The following is a 23,596-nucleotide window of genomic DNA, read 5'->3' as shown; positions in this document are numbered from 1 at the left end:
TCATTTCAGCTTGAGCCATCACTACACTTTAGGTGGTAGGTACTATCATCATCCCATTTTAAAGAGAAAGTAATGGAGCTTAAAGAATTCAGAGAATTGCTCAAAGTCACAGCTAGACATGATGACACTGGTACTCAAATCGCCCAAATACATTCAGAATAATTTACAATGCTTTTTAAGTTCTCTAGATTTTTTCTGGTGGGGGGGGAGGGGGTGGAAATCTGAGCCAATGGAGAAGAGAAGGATACACTCCAAAAAATATTAGTCATTGTCAGTGTCTGACTAGGTCCGTGTGCTTGACGGTAAACATTTCCACGTGGGGAAAGAAGCCTGAACAAGGCACCGAGATATGAAATAATTGCAGCACCTTGCAAGGTGTATACCCACCCTCCTCATCAGGGTATGGTAATTGTGTGCCCAGGACTCCTCCTTCACCAGAAAGAATGTAATGCCGATTTTGGCCTGAGAAGGGTGCTTAGAGCTCATTTCCATTTGACTCCTCGGGGGAAGCCCACTTAATTGCTTACAAGGCCCAGAATATTGTCTGCTTTTAATATTTTTAGATAAGGGCTTTACTTGGTCTTTCGACCCTTGGAACTTTATTTTTAACTTAGCTTTTAACTGTTACAGTGTTTAAACCTAGTTTGTATTATTTTTTTTCCCTCCAGATACATAACTTAACCTTCTATAGTCTATGTTAGTCTTACTAATTAAAAACAGAAAACTTTGCTGATGAAGGAATATTCTTCCCAAGGGTCATTCATTCTGAAACAGTAGTCCAAGAAATGACAGGGAAGAGTGCTGTACAATCCACCTGCCTGGGTACATTGTAGGAGCCCTCTCAGTGAGCTGAACAAACTCCCATTTTGTTTCAAATAGTCCCCTTACCATTAAAAATAATCTTCTGTTTTATTATTGCCCCCAGCAAGTCATATGCTAACATCCCTCCCACAAAGCTCACTTAGAGAGGTATTGGAGATGTGTTCCTACCTACTTTTTGAAACCAAATACTCCTTATATAAACAAACGATCCTTTTTAAAATTGCATCAAAATAAATTAATTAATTAAATACTTAGGGACAAACCTCACCAAGGAAGTGAAAGACTTATATGCTGAGAAATACAAAACATTAATAAAGGAGACTGAAGATGATTCAAAGAAATGGAAAGATATTCCATGCTTCTGGATTAGGAGAATTAATATTGTTAAAATGGCCATACTACCCAAAGCAATCTACAGATTTAATGTGATCCCTATCAGATCACCCATGACATTTTTTACAGAACTAGAACAGATAATCTTAAAATTTATATGGAACCATAAAAGACCCAGAATTGCCAAAGAAATCCTGAGGAAAAAGAACAAAGCAGGAGGCATAACCCTCCCAGACTTCAGACATACTGCAAAGCTACGGTTACCAAAACTGTGTGGTATTGGCACAAAAACAGACAGATCAATGGAACAGAATAGAGAGCCCAGAAATAAAACCACACATCTATGGACAATTAATCTTTGACAAAGGAAACAATAATATACAATGGAGAAAAGACAGTCTCTTTAGCAAGTGGTGTTGGGAAAGTTGGATAGCCTCATGTAAGTCAATGAAGCTAGAACACACCCTCATACCATGCACAAAAATAAACTCAAAATGGCTTAAAGGCTTAAACATAAGACAAGGCACCATAAAACTCCTAGAAGAGACCATAGGCAAAACATTCTCTGACATAAATCATGCCAATGTTTTCTTAGGTCAGTCTCCCAAGGCAATAGAAATAAAAGCAAAAATAAATGAATGGGACCTAATCAAGCTTATAAGCTTTTGCACAGCAAAGGAAACCATAAAATAATGAAAAGACAACCTACACACTGGGAGAAAATATTTGCAAATAATGCAACCAATAAGGGCTTAATTTCCAAAATATACAAACAACTCACACAATTCAATAACAAAAAAACCACAAACAATCCAATCAAAAAATGGGCAGAAGACCTAAATAGAAATTTCTCCAGAGAAGACATACAGATGGCCAAGAGGTACATGAAAAATGCTCTTCATCGCTGATTATTAGAGAAATGCAAATCAAAACTACAATGAGGTACCATCTCACACTGATCAGAATGGCCATCATTAAAAAGTCTACAAATGATAAATGTTGGAAAGAGTGTGGAGAAAAGAGAACCCTCTTACACTGTTGGTGGGAATGTAAACTGGTGCAGCCACTATGGAGAACAGTATGGAGACTCCTCAAAAAACTAAAAATAGGATTGCCATATGATCCAGCAACTCCACTCTTGGGCATATACCCATACAAAACTGCAATTTGAAAAAATATATGCACCCCTATGTTCATAACAGCACTATTTATAATAACCAAGACATGGAAACAACCTAAATGTCCATCGACAGATGAATGGATAAAGAAGATGTGGTGTATATATGTAATGGAATATTACTCAGCCATTAAAAATCATGAAATAATGCCATTTGAAGAACATGGATGGACCTAGAGATACTAAGCAAAGTAAGTCAGAAAGAGAAAGACAAATACCATGTGATATCACTTATATGTGGAATGTAAAATATGATACAAATGAACATATCTATGAAACAGAAACAGACTCACAGACATAGAGGACAGACTTGTGGTTGCAGGGCAGGGGAGAAGTATTGGGAATTTGGGATTAGCAGATGCAAACTATTATATATATAGGATGGGTAAACAACAAAGTCTTACTATATAGCACAGGGAAATATAGTCAATATCCTGTGATAAACCATAATGGAAAAGAATATGAAAAAGAATATATATGTGTATAACTGAGTCACTTTGCTGTATAGAAATTAACATAACACTTTAAATCAACTATATTTCAATACAATTAAAAAAAATAAAACCAAATACTCCTTAATGAGGAATATCAGCAATTAACAGTCATAGTTTTCAAACACATAACTCTTTGACATTAGGCAGGATTCCTAATCAACTCATATTATGTACCAAAAAGTAAGTAGTTAGAAAATTATACTCAGGAAGACCTCTCAATATTATCCCATCATGCAGCCTTCACCCTCTCTTTGAGACTTTTTGCAGGGAAGGCAGAATGGTGATGTCTTAACTAAGCCATTATATTCCTGACTCTACAAGAATTCTTGAATAAACCAGTTCTTTTCCTGTCATAAAATGCTCCAAAATGATTTTCCTTAGCATAAATAGCTCTCCCAGCTCCCATCTCTAATCACAAAAGTCTAAAAAGGACTACCTAGGGCTTGATTTATACCATCTGTTTTTTTGAGACTGAAAAAGTTCAAAGAATCACTCTTATCCAGAAGACCTCTAACCAGCCTTGGCAGCTGAAGTCAGTCTGAAGTTGAAAGTGCCAACTAAATGTCACTCACCATCTGGTTCTACAAGGATTGAGTCATTAGCCACTGCAGTCGCTGACTTTCAACACACCCTGAAAGGAGCTCAGGGTGGAGATAAGAAATGAGACACTCTGTGCTTTGGGAAAATTGGCATATATTTTCAGGAGAAAATTTTATAAACCTAATTTCTTGTATCTTCCTGTACTTAGAAAAATCATTAACAGAGATATCTGTTCTTTGTGACTAGCAGCAACCTTCTACTGAGATGTGTGCTTGACTGCATGTACCCCTTCTCCAAAAATCACATATGTACTGACCTCCCTCCTTACATCTCCAGAGCAGCTCCTCAGAGCTATCCCCAGGCTATAGTCCTCAATAAATCTCCAAATAAAACTAAACTCACAGCTCTCATGTTGTGTTTTTTTTGTTGTTGTTTTTTTTTTTTAGTTGACAAAAGCCACACAAGAACTGGGAAGCCATGACACACTCAAGACATGTAAATATGTTTCAGCCTTTCTGGACACATTGCAGTGATACAGACCTAAGTTCAAAGTCAAGGCCATCTTTCTACAAGTACTCATTGAATAGGAAAATGAATAAACTGCATGGCCTGTTTGCACTTATATCCTAGATTACTACTGGGGTGTCTTGAGCAAGTCCCTTGACTTCTGTAAGCCTAGTGTCCTCATCCATAATACAGAGGAAATGGTATTTATCCCATAGAATTCTTGCATGAACTAATAAGAAATTATACCTAAAACATTTAACGCAGTACGTAGATTATAGAAAGCTCTCAAAAAATGATTATTCTGATTATACTATCCTATGATCTTAGAGATATAGCAAAACAGGCTTTGCATTAGTAATTAACTCTCTTACAGTAATGCCTAAGGATAGGAAAGTTAATTTAAAGATTCCAATTGAACCTTCCTCTGATTTCACAGTCATCTGCTTACAAACATTCAGGCTTTTATTTAGAATTTAATTCATATAATTTCTCATATGTATTAGGCACTGGAGTAAGCACCAAGAAGGACAGAGAACGTATGATTCAAAGATTTGTTATTTTGGCTTCTTTGTGTGGGTGTGTATATTTCTGGACTTTCATTGGTGGAGCAGAGGTAGATTATTTAGTCCAGAGTTGTTTTCACAGCAATAAATGTGCATATTATACGTGTCCTGCTCCTTCCTGCTACCTTACACAATCATAAGAAATTTTCATGATCAGTAGCTAACGCTTCCACAGCTCAGCTTCTCCATCTAATGGCCTGAGTAAAACTCAAAGTTGAAAGTTAGGGAGCCATCCCCAGCCTTTTCTTAAATTATAATGGAAGGTTGATTTCCAACACTCACCCCTATGGTGTTGACTCTCTGAACGCAAAGAAGGCTTTGCTCAACACTGGAACTAATTAAGCCACCCTTGGGGCAGCGTCCAGGCTGTTTGCTCAAGCTGCCCTACCCAACGTCTAGGATAACTTAATTTATACTGGTGAGGAGTCAACAATTGCCCTACTCACTGGCTAACTCCCTTGTCCATTTTTTCTTTCCTCCATGATGCTGAAAAACTCTGGTTCCCTGCTTCTGACCTCTAGGTGGTACAACACGTAGAGAGGCCACTGAGGAGAGGGACTTTAAAGTAAATTTTTAATTTTTTCCTGAAAGTAATAGGGAAGAGAAAGGTTATTATAACAGTGTGTCAAGACACCTTCATACTCTCTCTCTCACACATACACACACACACACACACACCACTTTCTTCACACACAAAATGGCAGACCATTGGCTGTTATCTCAGATTCCCTATATATGGTGTAGGGGAACAAAACTTGCCACCCTAGACTATCCCTTTAGCTTGAGAATTATTTGGATTGGAGATTTTTTTAAAAAAGCAAAAGGCTCAAGAACGCTTTCTTTTTACCCACCTCCTCCTTAACTGCCTAAAAGAATTTAGACAAAGAGCCTGGTCCAGGAAGAGCACTACCACCAGAGATACCTACAAAGAATTCGGGCTACGTGTGGTATGGGGAGCTCAGCAGAGCCTGGAAACCAAATTCCTGTCTGTGTCCCGTTGTCTCTGCATGGCCCAGCAAACATTTGTTATCCAACATTTACATCTTCATCTCCATGTGAATTGCCTTCCTCCCCTTTGAAGTCTCAGGTCCCTACCCCCTTCTTCTGCTCTCAGAAGCCATATTAGCCTCAACTGCCTAACTTGTCCTTGGGCCTCATATTCTTATGGAACCCCCGTAAGTATATAATTAAATTTGGTTTTTTTCCTGTTAATCTGTCTCCTGTGGATCTAATTCTCAGACGAGCCAGAAGAACCTAGAAGGGTAGAGGAAGTTTAGTTTAGTTTAGTTTTTTTTCTCCCCACAACAGAATAGAAAGCTTTAGATAACTTGGAAGAAATTCCTTAAAATTTATTGTAATTATTCAACTTGGGAAAGGAAGTGGTTTTGACACAGGAGAATGGAAGAAACAGATTAGGGCAGCCCCAGATTTCTTAGATCTGTATGCAGTAGACATCCCTAATTTTTATATATGCTTTGTTAAGAATTTTCTTTCTTCACTGTTCAACTAACTTACTGAGGAGAAGGTTTCCTGAATTTCAGATATTCCCAAGATAAGAAAATTTGCTATCTTAATATCTTTCCTAGGATAAATTACCCAAGGGATTAATGAAAAATTGAATGGAGGTTCTGTTGGAGAAATATAATTAAAAACGCACAATCTCCTGCTGCCCCAGAAAATCTCTCCACAAAAGTAGAAGGAAGAGAAAGTTTTATTATTGAATAAGCATTAAACCAGAATGTAATGAGAATCATAGGCAATCCGCTAAGGAGATTACAGAAACAAAGAAATCTTGCCCTTTTCTGTAGCCAAACAGATACAATCCATTGTATACACTTTTTCAAGATAAACAATGTCTAGTCCTCAAATAAGAGGACTTGACTGCATTATTTGTCACACATTATTCACCCTAAATGCATTTGGTAATATGTTTGCTGATTGTCCTTGAAAGAGAAATTTTCCTCTTATCCTTTTGCCTGTAGGTAAGTTTGAAATTTGGAGCCAGGGGTCAGCTGAAGTCTGGCTCCTATTCTCCCAGGAAAATTGGGACATAAGGGCCTTATCTTCCTTGTGATTACATTTCAAAAAGATGGGTCCCAGGTTCCGGGGGAAATGTTCCGGATTGTTTATTCAATTTTTAAAAGATTTACATGTATTTGAAAGATGGAGAGAAAGAACTTACAAGTTTTCTAAAATAAATGCTCTAAAAAAAGGGAGGGGAAAAAGTCTCTGCCCTTATTTTCAACAGAGAGAATTAGGCTCTTATCTTTCATTTGTATTTTCCCTTGCAGGACTAAAATGTTATCAATCATAATATATTTTACTTCATGCATTGAGCCCTCCTAGACTGGCATAACCCTCCTTTCCCTCTCACAAGCCCTACTCACTCCAGAATACTTTGTCCTCCTAGGCAAGTGTTGTCCACCTCTCAGCCCATTTGTCATAAAGTGCTCCTGGAAACCCCCCACATAGACAGCCTGATGTATGGAGAGCAGCAACGGGGGCATGAGTGATGTGTGATGGGTCTGGTGTTGCACAACGAGTACCCCAGCTTCTCTAACATGGTTTCTTCTAAGCTGCTTCCCCATGCTGCCCTGCCTGTTGCAGGTATGACCTCTCCATTACTCTAGGACAAGCAGTAACGTCTTTTGCACTTTGTTTCATTTCATTTCAAGGAGCTCCATGAGGGCAGGCCTGTATCTGCTTCATTCACCGCTAAACCCACAGTGCCCAGCATACAGTAGGTGCTCAGCATATACTTGTTGAAGGAATGAAGGAACAAATGAGTGGCCAAACTTGAACCAACCATCAACTATAAGAATAATTTTAAAATTCTGTAATTCCTGTCCCCAAGTTAATTTCTTTCATATTTAACCTTTCTTTCTATTGAGATAATTTACACATGGTAGAATGTATGCTTTTTGATATACAGCTCTATGAATTATGAGAAATGCATACAGTCATGTATGTCACCACCACCACAAGATACAGAACAATAACAAAAAAATTCCCTCCTGATCCTTGAAGATCAAACCTTCCCCTACCCCTTCTCTGGCCACCACTGATGTGTTTTCTGTCCCTACAGTTTTGCCTCATCCTGAATGTCACAAAAGGTAGATATTAAATCTGGATTCTTCCATTCAGCATAATGCATTTGAGAATCATCTATGTTGTTGTATATATTAGTAGTCCATTCCTTTTTATTACTAGGCAGAATCCCATCGTGTGGATGTGACATAATTTGTTTAGCCATTCACTACTTGAGATTATCTGGGAATTATTTCCAGGGATTTTTTTCTGTTTTGTTTCGGGGGCTTTTTGGCAATGATGAGTAAAGCAGCTATAAACATACACATGCAGGTTCTTAGAGATCTTAATTTTTTATTTCTCTTGGGTAAATGCCTAAGAGTGGGGTTGCTAGGTTGTGTGGTAAGGCTATGTTTAACTTTGTAAGAAACTGCCATACTCTTTTCCAAAGAGGCTAAACCATATTGCATTCCCATCAGCAGTATATGAGACTTCTAGATGCTCCGCTTCCCTTGTCAGCACTTGGTATTATCAGATTTTGTTTTTATTTTTTTATTATTTTTATTTATTTATTTGTTTTAAGAAGATGTTAGGGGTAGGAGTTTATTAATTAGTTTATTTAGTTTTGCTTTGTTGGGTCTTCGTTTCTGTGCAAGGGCTTTCTCCAGTTGTGGCAAGCCGGGGCCACTCTTCATCGCGGTGCACGGGCCTCTCACTATCACGGCCTCTCTTGTTGCAGAGCACAGGCTCCAGATGCGCAGGCTCAGTAGTTGTGGCTCATGGGCCCAGCCGCTCCGCGGCATGTGGGATCCTCCCAGAGCAGGGCTCGAACGCGTGTCCCCTTGCATTAGCAGGCAGATTCTCAACCACTGCGCCACCAGGGAAGCCCATCAGTTTTTGTTTTTGTTTTCAATGTTATCCATTCTAATAGATGTGCAAAAGTATTGCGTTGTAGTTTTGATTTATATTATTACACCCCTAATGACTATGGTGTTGAGCATCTTTTCATGAATTTGTTTGCCATCTGCATATTTTCTTTGATGAAATGTCTGTTCAAATATTTTGCCTATTTTGTTATTTGATGTTTGTTCTATTCTTAGTAAGTTTTGAGAGTTCTTTACACACTTTGGATAAAAATTTTTTACCAGATGTGTGTTTTGCTAATATTTTCTACTGGTCTATGGCTTGATTTTTAAGCTTTTTTGTTTTAAAACAAAGTTCCCCCCATCTGATGTTTCTTGGACTACAAAGTGCTTTAGTAAGTTCAGGCATCTGAGGTGAAAAACCCCCATGGCCTGTTTACAATTGCAGATGGGACTTCCCCATTTGTTCAACACTCTCATTGACTAACGACTTCTGGTTAAGGGCAATAACCCAGTTGGTTCAGCCTCTGACATTTTAGGAAGTTGTGCATGTGTGCACTTCTGAATCTCCTCCCCCCAGGCTCCTCCTCTCCTCTGCAAAGGGATACTCTCCTCTCAGCTCTCTCTGCCCTGGTGGCTGAGCAACGCAACCCTGTCTCTAAGTCAGGAGCAGCGCTTGTCAGAACACAGGGCAAGCCGAGGGGAAGGCACCAAGAGGACTGAGAGGATGGGGAACTCTCTGCTGAGGGAAAACAGGTGAGCCCAGACTCCCTAATGGGGAGCAGAGGAGATGGGTCTGGGCAATGTAGCCGGAAAGAGAAAAAGAGGTCTACTCTTGGGGAGAAAGCAATTGGATGAGGGACTGACAAGAATGAAGTGCCTACTATGTACCAGAGAACACATTCAATTCCTTATAGGTTGGCCTTCTCCCCAGAATCACAGTGAGCAGCTGGTGGAGGACAGCTGAAAGGCAAGACTTTATCAAGGAAGTTCTGTGCCATAGACTACCCCCTAAGAAATGGAACAACTTTCTGGGGGCCCGGAGGTATGCTCTTCTGAGGTTAAAGACACCACCACCCTTTTAGTCACTATTGAAGTTCGAAATAAACAGCAAGCTTCCTGATAGCATAAGACCTTACCTGGTGCACATTCCCTGCAACAGGTAAGCAGAGGTCATTGAAATTGGTAGAGAACTTGACTTAACTTTTCTGGGCCTCAGTTTCCTCATGATAACTGGAAATAATAACACAATACCTATGCTGGAGGGTTCTAGTGTGTGATGTTAGCATAGTACCTGATACAGAGTAGGGTTCAATAATTAGAAGATATTCTTTTTTTGGACCATCATCTTCATTAATGTCAAAGCAGCCATTGTAAAAATTAGTACCACCCAAAAAAGGGAATCCTTATGGTACAAAGTGAGGTGGTTTGGAGAAAATGAGCTAGCTGGGGAGTTGGGGGGTGGTCTTTACAGGATTGTGTTTGGTGTCCCAGAGCTCAGTTCATGCCATTGAGAGCTAGAACATAGAATCTAAAAAGCCACCTGCCAAAAGGAGGCTTGGTGAACCCGAGGAATGTCTCCCGACCCTCCCTGAGGGTCAGTGTTGTCTGGGACTTCTCCTCCTCAGATCCTCACAGCCTTCATTCTGAAACTCTAGCATTCTTCTATCAGATTATAAGTCCCTATTTTTATGTCTAGATGTGAGGTCCTCAAAAGTAGAGACTGTTTCTTATTCATCTTTGAATTTCTGTTTCCTAACATTGTTTCTGGCATATAGTAGGCACTCAATAAACACCAAATGAATGACTGGAAACCTAAATAAATACTGTCTTGAAAAGAAAAATAAAACAAAATACAGGTATGATGTGACTGAGAAAGTTATGATTGATGTTACATTTGTAATTTTGTATTTTAGAACTTTAGTGAGGCAGTGAAGGATTGTGACATTAATACATGTTAGTTGTAAAAGAAATTGGAGAATAAATAAAGTATAAATAAGAAAATAAACTGGGAAGTCACAGTTATAACTACTTATAACATTAGAAGCATTATTTTTATTTTACTGTCTATATCAGAGATGTCTATTTTTTCATCTGTGAAGAGCTAATATGCCTTTTGCCCGCTTTTGTTTTGGATTTCGGTCTACTTTGTTTTATTTATTGTAAAAGTTATTTTTATTTTGAAGAAATTAGCCCTTTCTCATAAATATTACCAAAAAGATTTTTGTCCAATCTGAGTGTCTTGTCCCATACAGAATTTTTATGTTTTTCTTATATAATTAAACATAATTGAATTAAATCTAGAAAGCTTTTTGGTTTCTCCTTCATTTATCATTTATGCTTAAAATTATTTCCCCATCCCCAAATAAGACAAATCCACAGTATAATTTTCATAGTTTTATTGCTTTACATTTAGCATCGTACATTCATTATATGGTGTCAGATAGAAATACATATTTTTCTACATAATTACTCAGTTGGCCCAGCATCTTCATTTCTATGCTGACTTAAAATGTCTTCCTTACTATACTCAAAAGTCTTATATTTACTTGGATCTTATTTTCAACTTCACCTTTATCACCTGGTTATCATCCAGTCAGCACACTCCATCATGTCTCTCCAGATCAAATTTGTTACTAAAAGCAGGGAAATTCCCACCATCAGGCAGAACGGCACCGATTCCCTTCATGAGAGGAGCTCAGAGTTTCAGAGGATGAATCTGCCAGAAGCAAACTCAGCTTCTCCCACTTATTCCCACTTGTCCTCAGACAAGTTGCATAAATTTTTTAACCTCAATTTCTTCATGGGTAAGACATAGAACCATAATACCTACCTCATGGATTTATTCTGGGATTAAGTGAAATATAACATAGAAAATGTATATGTTATTTACATTTAGGAAGTAGTATGTATAGTAAGTAATATATATATAATAGTAAGTAGCATTTATAGTGTGTGTGCATATATATATGTGTATATATATATATATAGTAAGCACATAGTAAATTGTGTTTAATTTTTAGTTTCTTTTTCTCTATACCCTGAACTCCCCACAAATAAAAAGATAGTTATACAGAAACCCAAACAATGAGCCAATTTATTTTCTTTATTTAATTCTTTCCTTCCCTTTTATCCCATGTTCTCTGCCTTGGTGCTTTCTGTGAAAATTGCAATTTACATGAGACAAGGCCAGTGCCCTTCTCGGTTCCTGTGGACAGTCCCTGAAACTGCATAGAGCAGATAAGCCTCTCTGTACACTGATATTCTTGCAGTTGTCATGAGGCTGTCTGGACATTTGGGAACAAATGATTGGGGCCTGGTGGTGTACGGCAGTTGCTGGAGAACGTTGCGAGGGCTGTTCTATGGCAATGGAGGGGAGGTCAAATCAAGGACAGACTGAGGTATATGCTTTAGAAGGGCGTATTAACAGATGGGAGGGCAACAAGAGGAAGCCGAGGCAATTCTGGGGTTACACACAAATAGCAGAAATGAAGAAAGCTGGAAAAAGTATCAAGCAAGGTGGGAAGCCTGGAAAGGAAAGACTTAGCTCATTCTTGATATGTTGAGGTTTGGGTGGCAGCAGATCTCTCATGAGACACCCTGGAATCTGAGAAATCAAAGCCCCAAACAGAGAACATCCAGGTGACAGCAAATCCAACAAAACTTCTCCCAGGCTTTGCCTGCGAGGAATGAAGTCTGTCAGGTCCTGGACTTCACATACGCCCCAACAGAGGACCCTGCTTAGACGCAGCAGCAGTTGTAATGATAGTAAACGTGAAGACAAGACAGAAACACTCTGAAACCTTGGACAGAAGATGTGCCATTTTGCTAGGAATCTAGTGTAACTCCTGGCAGCTGGAAAGAAGACCCTTATTTCCTGTAGTCTCTTTGTCTGTCGATTTCATGTACCTTTCTGCTCCAGCTCCATCCTGGCCATTTCACTTTAAGCTCTGAGTTTCTATTTCTGAGGTAACCACATCCTCCACACGGCTACAATTGTTGAAAGGGCTGTGCAGAGAGACACTTGTGATTACCCCGATGCTCTTAAACAAAGTCTTCCTCATCAATCCTTTCTGACCAGGCCTTTCGAGTGTCAGGGAATCGCTAAAATATGGAACGAGCGTCCCTGAATCCAAGAATCCCGAAGTGTGGCAAAGTCAGTTGTTCCGTGGCTTGAAGAGTTATCTACACTTTCCCCATGGTTTCAGGAGAAGTTTTTGAAAGAGTATCAGTTAAAAAGCAGCTACACAGCCAAAGGCTACACAGGCATCCCCCCAACAGGGTGCTTTTCTTCAGTGCAAATTAAGGATCAAATATTTGGTGTGTAGGTTAAAGTATACAGTCCAAAGGATGAAACAGACTGGAAGGGCCATGGGCATTAGAAGAAGGGAGAGCACTGGGCAGACTGGAGCCAGGGAAGCTTTGTGTAAGAGACAGGAACCTGGAATTGCTGGCACATAGCCTGAACCTACCCCAGACCAAAACTCCAAACTGAAATGCAAGAATATATTGCAGAAAAGTTGACTGGGGGAATTAGTTTGAAAATAGCTTTTGTGCATATTTAACTTTATGTGACCCTTACAACTCCATGAAGTAAGCGGTATAAGTATCCTCATTTTATACATAAAGAAACTGTGGCTCAGGGTGTCCAGAGATATTGATCCAGTAATGCAAAATTAATCATCTCCTTTCATCTCACTCCCATATCTCCTCAGCGAACCTGATTTCTTAGCGTGAGTGTGATTTAGTGGTTTCCTTCCGGTGTTTCTTTAATGGCAGAAATAGGAGATATAAGCAAATGGGCTAAAGAACCCTGAACGAAGCCTGAAAAGGAGGAAGAACTATAGCCATACCTCTCAGCCCCAAAGGCTCTAATGGTACACAGACCCCAGAAGCTGTCAGAAGACTCAGCACGCTGGTGCCCACAGCCAAGCTCAAGTGCAGCAGCCTCTCTTCCACTGCCCTTTCCAAGAGAACTCCATGAAAAATCTCACTGGGGGAGATATTTTTGTGTTTTCCAAACATTTTTGCATAGTGTTACTGGTACATGCAGTACTTCATAAAGGCCTTTCCCAGTCAACCGTGTAGGTAGTTAACCATGCCTCAGTTCAGAAAGATGCCCAGACTTAGCCTCAATGTCTGACTGCAGAGAGACCCTGAGCCTTTCTGCCATTAAAGAGATAACAAGTCCTGTTTATATAGCTATACCTTGAGGTCAATAAGGCAGATCTGATGATCTGAGCCAGTTAGAGTTGCTCTGTTCTTAGCCACTCCTTCATTTATCAAATACTTATTGAAAATATATTTACTATGTGCCAGACACTGTGGCATATGCTGGTAATCTATACCACGATGAACAGACAAATATGGTCCCCAATCTTGTGAAACTCGCCTTCTAGTGTAGGATATAGACAAATGAGCAGAAAATTATAATAGAGTGGAAATAGGAGAAATTCAGAGTGCAGCGGGATCCTATGTAAATATTGCCTAATCGGTGCCTAGAAGAAATTTCTCAAATGTCCACACACTTTTACTTTGATCTCCTGGAGATAACTCTGTGTGTCCTTCATCACAAGAGGCCACATAAATCGCTGGAATTGGAGATAAGCAAGCCTATTTTTCTTTTCTGGGAACACAGCAGAAAGTTCCTTCTCTGATTAGGAGTTGATAATGTCATATTTCCAAAGGTCCAGTTAATGTCCTGGGAGGACGAAGCCATTCTAGTATGACAGATGTGTCCAAGTCACCTAGAATGAATATTCTCTTGGGGGAGAAAAAAAAAAGGGGTTTTTACAGAAATGACAAAGGAAAGAGAGTCACCCTAACAAAGTTGCAGAAACTAAACTTGTGATTTGTGTCATCTCTTGGGTATTTTAGATGCTGGGACTGCCACATCGCTGACGGGTGTTTCTGCCTTCCGTGGTGAGTGGAGAACTGTTTTCAGGGGTTATTTCCCTATAAGTGTAGTTTCAATGTGGTATTTGCTGTAAGTTACCTGTGAATTACCCACTGTCTGTGGCCACAGTGGAAGCTGGGCACTAGCCCAGGCACCATCATCTGAGAGTCAGTCAGGGAAGTGATGCTTCGAGTTTGGTGAGAAACAGGAACAATAGCCTCATGGGTGGTTACACACTCTTCAAACGGGAAAGCCTCAGAAGCAAGGATGAAACTGGCCATCAATGTAGAGAAAGCCCCCTTAATCACACTGCAAATCCCAGCGTCTACCTGGGACAGAAGCATGCATTTCCGTCCCTTGCACAGAGAACGTATAGCCAGGGTGACCATATAATTCATTGTCCAAACTGGGAAACTTTTGCGAGTGAAAAGGAGGCTAAAAATAGTCAAGTGTCACTAAATGATTGATAACAACATTAACTAAACTGTCTGTGTAAACCAGGACATATGGTCATTCTCCTTAGAGCAGATGCTGTCCTTGTCTCCTGTGATGATAACTGGCTGCCATTATATTTAGAATGTGTTTTTCCAGGGGTCATCAGTACAGTGCAGTCACCTCTGTGCTCACACGGGAGGTGTTTGATTGCTCGCTTGCTTGTTTGTTTGGATATCATAGATTGGGATTGGGGTTGGGATTGGATATAACAATGGCTCCTTGATATAAAAGAAATTGAAATTTTGTCAGAAAAAAAACTCTCCAAAAAGTTATGTAGAGGGGACTGCCCTGGTGGCGCAGTGGTTAAGAATCCGCCTGCCAATGCAGGGGACACGGGTTCAAGCCCTGGTCCTGGAAGACTCCACATGCCGTAGAGCAACTAAGCCCGTGCGCCACAACTACTGAGCCTGCGCTCTAGAGCCCATGCTCCGCAACAAGAGAAGCCATCGCAGTGAGAAGCCCGCGCACTGCAACGAAGAGTAGCCGGTGCTCACCGCAACTAGAGAAAGCCCGCGCACAGCAACGAAGACCCAAAGCAGCCAATAAAAAAAAACCCAATTATATATAACATAACCATAGTTCTCCATCTATAAATCAGTTCCATACCAGCCTCAGAAAAAGGAGGAGGAAGGAGAAAAAGGGAGAGAGAGAAATGCAAAGGAGTAGATTTCTATTCGATCTTATCTTTGCTTTTTTCTTTTTCCTATCCTCTTATTTCTCTGGCTGAAGGCGGTATTATAAGAGGCTTATAACTTTAACAAATGAGTTAAGCATAAGTTTTCATAGTTGAGTGTAACTCCCTTTGAGAGTTTCTGAATATTAAAACAACCGATTTCTTTTCCTTTTCTTTTATAGGAAAAAAATGCACATTTTTAAAGTGAGACAAGACTCCCCAAAGCAAAGTAAGTCATTGCTTTCACATCATTTTTACTTTTGACAGACTTAGGTTTCCAAGCTGCCCCTTCCCTCTGCTCCCAAAGCTCCTTGGGCATATTTCTAGTATAACACTCACACATTTGCTGCAATTTGTTCAATTGTGTGTCTCTCTTTCTCCACTAAATTGGGAGCTCATTGAGACAAGAATGGGCTTATCGAACTCCATAGCCTTCTGTTATTTCCCAAGGTCTGCAGGCTGAAGGAGTTAAAAGGGAACAACAAAAGCAAAAGGTGGAGGTGTGAGGCACATGTAAGGAACTGCAGTGAGGCCAGTGTGGGCACAGAGAGCACAGAGGAGGGGCAGGGCCTTGGGGTCAAGTTTAGGGTTAGGGTTTTTGTCTTGAGAGCTACAGGAGGCACTGAAAGGCTTTAAACAAGGGCCAAGTATGACCACATTTGCATTAAAGACATCACCCAGTTTACTGTGCAGAGAACAGATTGTAGGAAGGAGTGACAAGAGCGGATGCTGGAAGACCACTTGGGAGGCTGATGCAACAGTCTCTGGTGACCGAACAGGGCTAAAGTTAAGGAAAGAAAAGCATTTGAAGGAGAGGGTGGCGAAGAGTGTCACGTGTAAGGGGGGAAGCAAAGGAAGTACAGGCCTGAGGACAGGCCACAACGTTTCTAAAGAAGAAAAACAAATGAGTTTTGCCTTTGCCTTCCTGGGTTTAAAGAGGAGAGCCTGGTTCATTCACTCTGACTCTGAAAAACGAGCCCTACTGGTGTGTAAAAATATCATACAGCCCTCCCACCCCTAGTCTTTTCACCCAGGAGAATTGTGGGCGCAGGAAACCCCAATCTGCATCACAGCGAAACAGAAATAGAAATAGACCTCTAATGGTAGAAATAAGACCTCTAATGCTGAAACTCACAGACCCTTTTAGTTTTTTTTTAAATTTTATTGAAGTTATTGACGTATAACGTTACACTAGTTTCAGGTGCACAACGTAGTGATTTGATATATATACCATATATATCAAATATATATAATATACCATCACCATACAAAATTATTATAGTACTATTCACAATATTCCCTATACTGCATATTATGTTCTCATGACTTATTTATTTTATAACTGGATGTTTGTACCTCTTAATCTCCGTCAACTATTAACTCACACCCCTGCCCCTTCCCCTCTGGTAACCACCAGTTTGTCCTCAGTATCTATGAGTCTGTTTCTATTTTGTTATGTTTGTTCATTTGTTTTGTTTTTTAGATTCTACATATAAGTGAAATCATACTATATTTTTCTTTCTCTGTCTGACTTATTTCACTCAGCATAATACCCTCTAGATTCATCCATGTTGCTGCAAATGGCAAGATTTCATTCTCTTTATGGCTGAGTAATATTTCATTGTATATATATATACCACATCTTCTTTATCCATTCATCTACTGAGGGACACTTAGGTTGCTTCCCTGTCTTGGCTGTTGTAAGTAATGCTGCAATGAACATTGGGGTGCATATATCTTTTCAAATTCGTTCTTTTGTTTTCTTCAGATCAATACTCAGAGGTGGAATTGCTGGATCGTATGGTAGTTGTATATTTAATTTTTTGAGGAAACGCCATACTGTTTTCCATAGAGGTTGCAGCAATTTACAATCCCACCAACAGTGCAAAAAATTCCCATTTCTCCACATCCTTGACAACAGTTGTTATTTGTTGTCTTTTTAATAATATCCAGTATAGTAGTAGAGTATTTGTACCATAGTACTACTATAGTAATAGCGTACTACAGTAGTATAATATAGTTTGAAATCACCAAGCATGATACCTCCAGCTTTGCTTTTCTTTTCTCAAGACTGCTCAGCTCTTCTGCATCTTTTAAGGTTTCATACAAACTTTAGGATCATTTATTCAAGTTCTGTGAAAAACAGTATTAGTTTTTCCAATCCATGAGCACAGTATATCTTTTCATTTTTTGTGCATGGTCTTCAATTTCTTTCATCTATGTCTTATAGTTTTCAGAGTACAAGTCTTTTACCTCCTGGGTTAGATTTATTCTAGGTATTTTATTCTTCTTGATACAATTGTAAATAGGATTGTTTTCTTAATTTCTCTTTCTGATAGTTTGTTACTAATATATAGAAATGCAACAGATTTCTGTATGTTAATTTTGTATCCTGCAACTTTACTGAATTTATTAGTTCTAATAGTTTTTTTTTTTTTTTTTTTTTGCGGTACGCGGGCCTCTCACCACTGCGGCCTCTCCCGCTGCAGAGCACAGGCTCCGGACGCACAGGCTCAGCGGCCATGGCTCATGGGCCCAGCCGCTCCACGGCATGTGGGACCTTCCCGGACCGGGGCACGAACCCGTGTCCCCTGCATCGGCAGGCGGACTCTCAACCACTGCGCCACCAGGGAAGCCCTAGGGTTTTCTATATATAGTATTATATCATCTGCAAAGAGTGATAGTTTTACTTTTTCCCTTCTAATTTGCATGACCTTTATCTCTTTTTCTTGTCTGGTTGCTGGGGCTAGACTTCCAATATTATGTTGAATAAAAGTGGTAAGTGTTGGGCATACTTGTCTTGTTTCTGATCTTAAAGGAAAAGATTTCAGCTTCTCATCATCAAGCATGATGTTGCTGTGAGCTTGATGTATATGGCCTTTATGCTGAGGTATATTCCCTCCATATTCAGTTTGCTGAGAGTTTTTATCATAAATAGATGTTAAATTTTGTCAAATGCTTTGTCTGCATCTATTGAGGTGATCATATGATTTTTATCCTTCATTTTGTTAATGTGGTCTATCACATTGATTGATTTGTGGATATTGAATTATCCTTGCATCCCTGGAATAAATTCCACTTGACCACAGTGTATGATCCTTTTGATGTATTGTTGAATTTGGTTTGTTAATATTTTGTTGAGGATTTTTGCATCTCAGTTCATCAGGGATATTGGCCTGTACCTTTTTTTTTCTGTAGTGTCTGTCTGGTTTTGGTATCAGGGTAATGCAGGCCTTGTAAAATGAGCGTGGAAGCATTCAATATTTTAGAAGAGTTTGAGAAGACTAGGTATTAACTCTTCTTTAAATGTTTGGTAGAATTCACCTGTGAAGCCGTTTCACCCCAACCTTTTGTTTGTTGGGAGTTTTTTGATTACTGATTCTACTGATACTAGTAATTGGTCTGTTCATTTTTTCTATTTCTTTCTGAATCAGTCTTGGAAAATTGGATGTTTCTAGGAATTATCCATCTCTTCTAGATTGTCCAGTTTGTTGGCTTACTTGTAGTTGTCTCTTGTGATTGTTTGTGTCTCTCTCTCTCTCTCTCTCTCTCTCTCTCTCTCTCTCTATATATATATATATATATATATATATCTTGTTAGTTTTAAGCTGATAGTTACTTGTTTGAATGCATCCTAAAAGCACTACATTTTTACTGCTCCCCACCTATGTTTATGTTATTGTCATTATATTTCACATTTTTATTCTGTGTATCCCTTAACTTCTTTATTGTAGTTACAGTCGATTTTACTACTTTGGTCTTTTAACCTTCATACTAGCTTCTTAAGCGGCTGTTCCACTGGCTTTAGTATATATTTGCCTTTACCAGTGAGATATTTTCTTTCGTATAGTGTCTTATTTTTAGTTATAATCTTTTCTTTTCTGCTTAAAGAAGACTCTTAAACATTTCCTGTAAGGCCAGTCTAGTGGTGATAAACTCCTTTAGTTTTTGCTTGTCTGGGAAATTTTACCTCTCCTTCAATTCTGAATAATAACCTTGCTGGGTAGAGTTTTCTTGGGTTGTTAAGGTTTTTCCTTTCAGCACTTTAAATATATCATGCCACTCCCCTCTGGCCTGCAAAGTTTCTGCTAAAAAATCAGCTCATAGTCTTATAAGAGCTCCCTTGATATGACTTGTTTTTTTCTTGCTGCCTTTTATCTCTTTATCTTTAACTTTTGCCATTTTAATTATGATATGTCTTGGTGTGGATCTCTTTGGGTTCATCTTGTTGCTTCCTGGACATGGATATCTGTTTCCTTCCCCAGATTAGGGAAGTTTTCAGCCATTATTTCTTTAAATACATTTTCTGCCTCTTTCTCTCACTCTTCTCCTTCAGGGACCCCTATAATGTGAATGTTAGTTTGCTTGATGTTTTTCCCAGAGATTCCTTAAAACTATCCTCATTTAAAAAAATTCTTTTTCCCTGTTGCTGTTCTGATTGGGTGATTTCCACTCTTCTGTCTTCCGATCACTGATCCTTTCCTCTGTATCATCTAATCTGTTGTTGATTCCCTCTAGTGTATTTTTCATTCCAGTCATAGTATTCTTCATCTCCAATTGGTTTTCTTTCTTACCTTTTCTAATTCCCTGTGGAGGTTTTCACTGTGTTCCTCCATTCTTCTCCTGAGTTTGGTCAGCATCTTTATGATCATTATTTTGAACTCTATCAGGTAAATGACTTATCTTCATTTCATTAGGGTTTGTATCTGGGGGGTGATTTTGTTCTATCATTTGGAACATTCCTCTGTCTCCTCATTTTGTTTGATTTCCTGTGTTTGTTTTTATGAATTAGTCAAAACAGCTACCTCTTCCAGTCTTGCAGTCATGGCCTTGTGCAGGAGTAGGCTCTGTGTAGACTGTATGTGCTGGGCAGCTTTGGTGGGATGGCTAGAGCTGGGGTAGGAGTTGGGGGTGGAGAGCCAGAGTGCACCCCCATGGTGTTGCTTTTGGGGGATGGCTGGAGCTTCTGTGGGCCTGGAGCCTGCAGGGGCAATCTTGGCAGCCTGGCTGAAGCACCTGGACTATGTTCCCATCTGTGCTATCAAGGTGAAGGAAGAATGCAAAAAATGGTGCTCTCCAGTGCCTTTGAACCTGAGGAGTATTCCAGTAGTTGCCTGCCCATTAGGTAGATGCTCTAGGGGTAGTAAATGGATTTCTTCACATAGAGTCTAGGTGCCTTTAAAACCACTATTCTTATGGCTGTGCCCCCCCGGGGGTGGAGGCAAATGTACACATGGGCCCCCCCCCCCCGCAGGTTGCTGTATCAAGGACGGGGTTCCTGTCCATACCATCTCTCCTATCCATCTTTGTTTGGTCCTTCTGTCATTTATTGTGCAAAGCTGTTGAGTCAGCCCTCAGTTCTTCTTCAGAAAGAATTGCTTTATATGTAGGTGTAGATTTGGTGTGTCCATGGGAGGTGCTGATTGTAGGGTCTTCCTAAGCCACCATCTTGGATCCCCACAGACCCTTTTCTTGCAGTGATAGTCACGGAAGTCCTAGATAGCCAGGGGAATTTACAGAGATGTGAGAATCTGGAATGTCAGTACTGAGGGACTATAAATCTTTACACAGCAAGGTGGCCTGCAGCAGCACAACCACCTCCCACGTAGGGTGATATCCTGAGGCTTCTTTGTGAATTCTCATGTTTTCTTATTCAGCTAGTGTGTTTGCCTCTTTGCTGAGTGGCCAGAGCCAGCTGGTTTTAAGTACACTGGCTTTTGAAAAATTGGTCTGCTTATGTTTGTTTCTGCCAGCAGTCTCAAAACTGGGAATGTTCAGTTTAAGAGTTTCTTTCTCTGTAAAGCTTTCCCTGAGCACCAGCTTCCACACTGTCATCATCCCCTGTCACCTACAGTAGAAACGACAGCTTTCCTCTGCGTTGTGGATCTCTCTTAGGTCCTTGTCTGCCTCCTATGCTTGCCTGTGAGCCCCTTGAGGACAGGGACTGTCTGATTCTTCTTTGTCTCTTCAGTTCCTGGTACAGGGTAGACATGCAACAAATTTTAGGGAAGGAAGGACAGAGAAGGAAAGGAGTGAGGAAGGGAGGGAAGTGTGATTTCCTACCCAAAGACCCACTGAATGTGTTTCCGTCCACTCAGCGTCTCAGCACAGCTCTGGCTGTTTCTTGTCTGGATGGCCCTGTCACTCCCCAGGGAGCTGAAGATCAGGCTAGCCTGAGGAAGACTACCCCTGCTGTTCCTTGATTCTCTGGTTGCTTCTCTTTCAGTGTTCCTCTCCTCCCCTCCCAGAAATCTCCCCATGACCTGAAATTCATTAAGTGTGTTTTCTTTCTCCAGATGAAGAAACATCATCTGCTCCCATCCAGGTAATGCAAACATTTCTGAGACTTTTTCTGAGATAACAGTAGAAATGCAGACCCCTCAGATAGCAGGAGAAGACCTCCAACACCCCTTCTGACCTTAATATTGGATTCTTTAGACACCAGTGCTTGTGAGCCCAGGGACATATGCAGAGCCTGATGGCAGAAGCAACAGTCATCTCTGTTGCACAATTTATTGAAAGGAACTAATATTTTTTGAGTACTTGGTTCATGCCATGCAGTGGGCTGAGCGCTTCACATGCATCAGCTCATGTAACTGTCACAACAACCCTGTAAGATTTGTACTATCATTTTCCTACCCATTTTACAGATGAGAAAACTGAGACATTAAGTGATGTTCCCTCAAAGCCGGACAGCCGACAAGATGGCGGGGGCATGATTCAAAAACAAGTCTCACTGCCAAATCCATGGTCTTTCTCCTGTACCTTGCTGTTTTGCTTTTTATCTCCTGAGATTTCACTGAATGAGTCTTTTTAATAATGCAGATATCTCTAGAATGGGTGGTTAAACACCATAACCCAAGCACTTTAAGGTGTCTTCAGATTGTTCTCTTATATAAGAATGAGCAGCCTCAGGGTCCTGAGACTTTGGGAATTACATAGTGTGCTCTGGGGTCACTCTGGGACGTGGGGCAGAGAATGCATGCCTGAGTAGGCTGAGTTCTCTGAGCAGCATGAGAACTCTGGCAGCTTGGGCTAGTGGTTGGGCTGGGGCAGCCACTTAGGAAAACCAGACACAAGAGATGGAAGGGAAGCGGCCGTGTACGACAGATTTTGCCCCAGGCTGAACCTCTGTTGAGACGAAGTATAAAGGGAATGGCAAGAGGCCAGGTCTTGATGATGGCTGTCCTTTGACCAGCAGGAGAATGCTGACCAGGGCTCCTCGGAGGATCTGTGCTACACCCTCATCAACCACAGCGTCCTCGGGAAAAGGCCATCAGGGAACGCTGCTGAGGAGTGCTATGAGAACGTTTCCTTCAAGGCTGAGAGACCCAGAGAGTCGCTGGGCGGAGACGGGACTGAGTATTCGCTTCTTCGTGTGCCTTCCGCCCCTAGGCGTCCGTCCTCCCCAGAAGATGAATATAAACTTCTCATGCCCAGTAGAATCTTCTCTGACTCCCTGATATAGCCACATCCACTTACGCCCCCTTCTCAGGCTCAATCTTCTCATTTCTAATGAAGTGATTGGATCAGCACTTAATACCAGCAAATAAAAGCCAGGGTTGGGGAGCTCTGGTTGAAGCAGGCATGGGGCACAAAGCCCTTTCAGCTTATCTGCCCCTCAACACACACACAACGGCCCTTTCTATAGGGGTCACTGGAGAATGTAGCTTGCAAGCCTCAGGGCCTCCTAGATCCTTCTCAATGTCCAACATCCAAACATCAACCAACTATCCCAAACACCCACTCTTTGAGAAGGAAGTGACCATCTTTGGTTCTAAGTGGCTTTAAGAAATGGGCCATTCTACTCAGTGGTGGGAAGAACTCCCTCGTCCCCTGCTCCTCTGTTCAGGTTCTTCCTATAAAATGTCCACACGACTGTCCTCTGAAGTCACAGGGAAGCTTCACCCATCATAGTAAGTGCACCCAAAGGGGAGTCCTCATTCCACACATGTGTGTAGACCCAGCTCCTCACTCATAGCCTTCCGGGTGGGCACCTGTGGCGTTCCTCTTACTCCACACCTCTAAGCAGTGTCCTTCGCAGAGCGTTCTTTGACTCATTGGCTCTGGTGGTGTGGTTGGTTACATGTGTTGAATTAGTAAGTTCCAGGCCAAGTTTTTATATATTTTTAATCCATATTTTTTAACTTTGTATTTCTCCCTAGAAATCTTAGGAAAATCATAGCATCAGAGAAGGATAGGGTAG

The 23,596-nt window shown here is 40.6% G+C and overlaps 1 protein-coding gene across 1 annotated transcript; it reads left to right on the top strand.

Annotated features, from left to right (window-relative positions):
- Positions 1-9,053: 9,053 nt before the first annotated feature.
- On the top strand, positions 9,054-22,858 carry GCSAM (germinal center associated signaling and motility). Its single transcript, XM_060297568.1, has 6 exons — positions 9,054-9,082; positions 11,894-11,968; positions 14,204-14,248; positions 15,573-15,619; positions 21,687-21,715; positions 22,589-22,858. Exons 1-6 carry the CDS (start codon positions 9,054-9,056, stop codon positions 22,856-22,858), a joined length of 495 nt encoding a protein of 164 aa, XP_060153551.1.
- Positions 22,859-23,596: the final 738 nt, after the last annotated feature.

Source organism: Globicephala melas, chromosome 4, assembly GCF_963455315.2.
Source record: "Globicephala melas chromosome 4, mGloMel1.2, whole genome shotgun sequence".
NCBI classification, from domain to species: Eukaryota; Metazoa; Chordata; class Mammalia; order Artiodactyla; family Delphinidae; genus Globicephala; species Globicephala melas.
The sequence above is the reverse complement of the archived record's forward strand: the minus strand, read 5'-3'. Positions and strand labels throughout refer to the sequence as shown.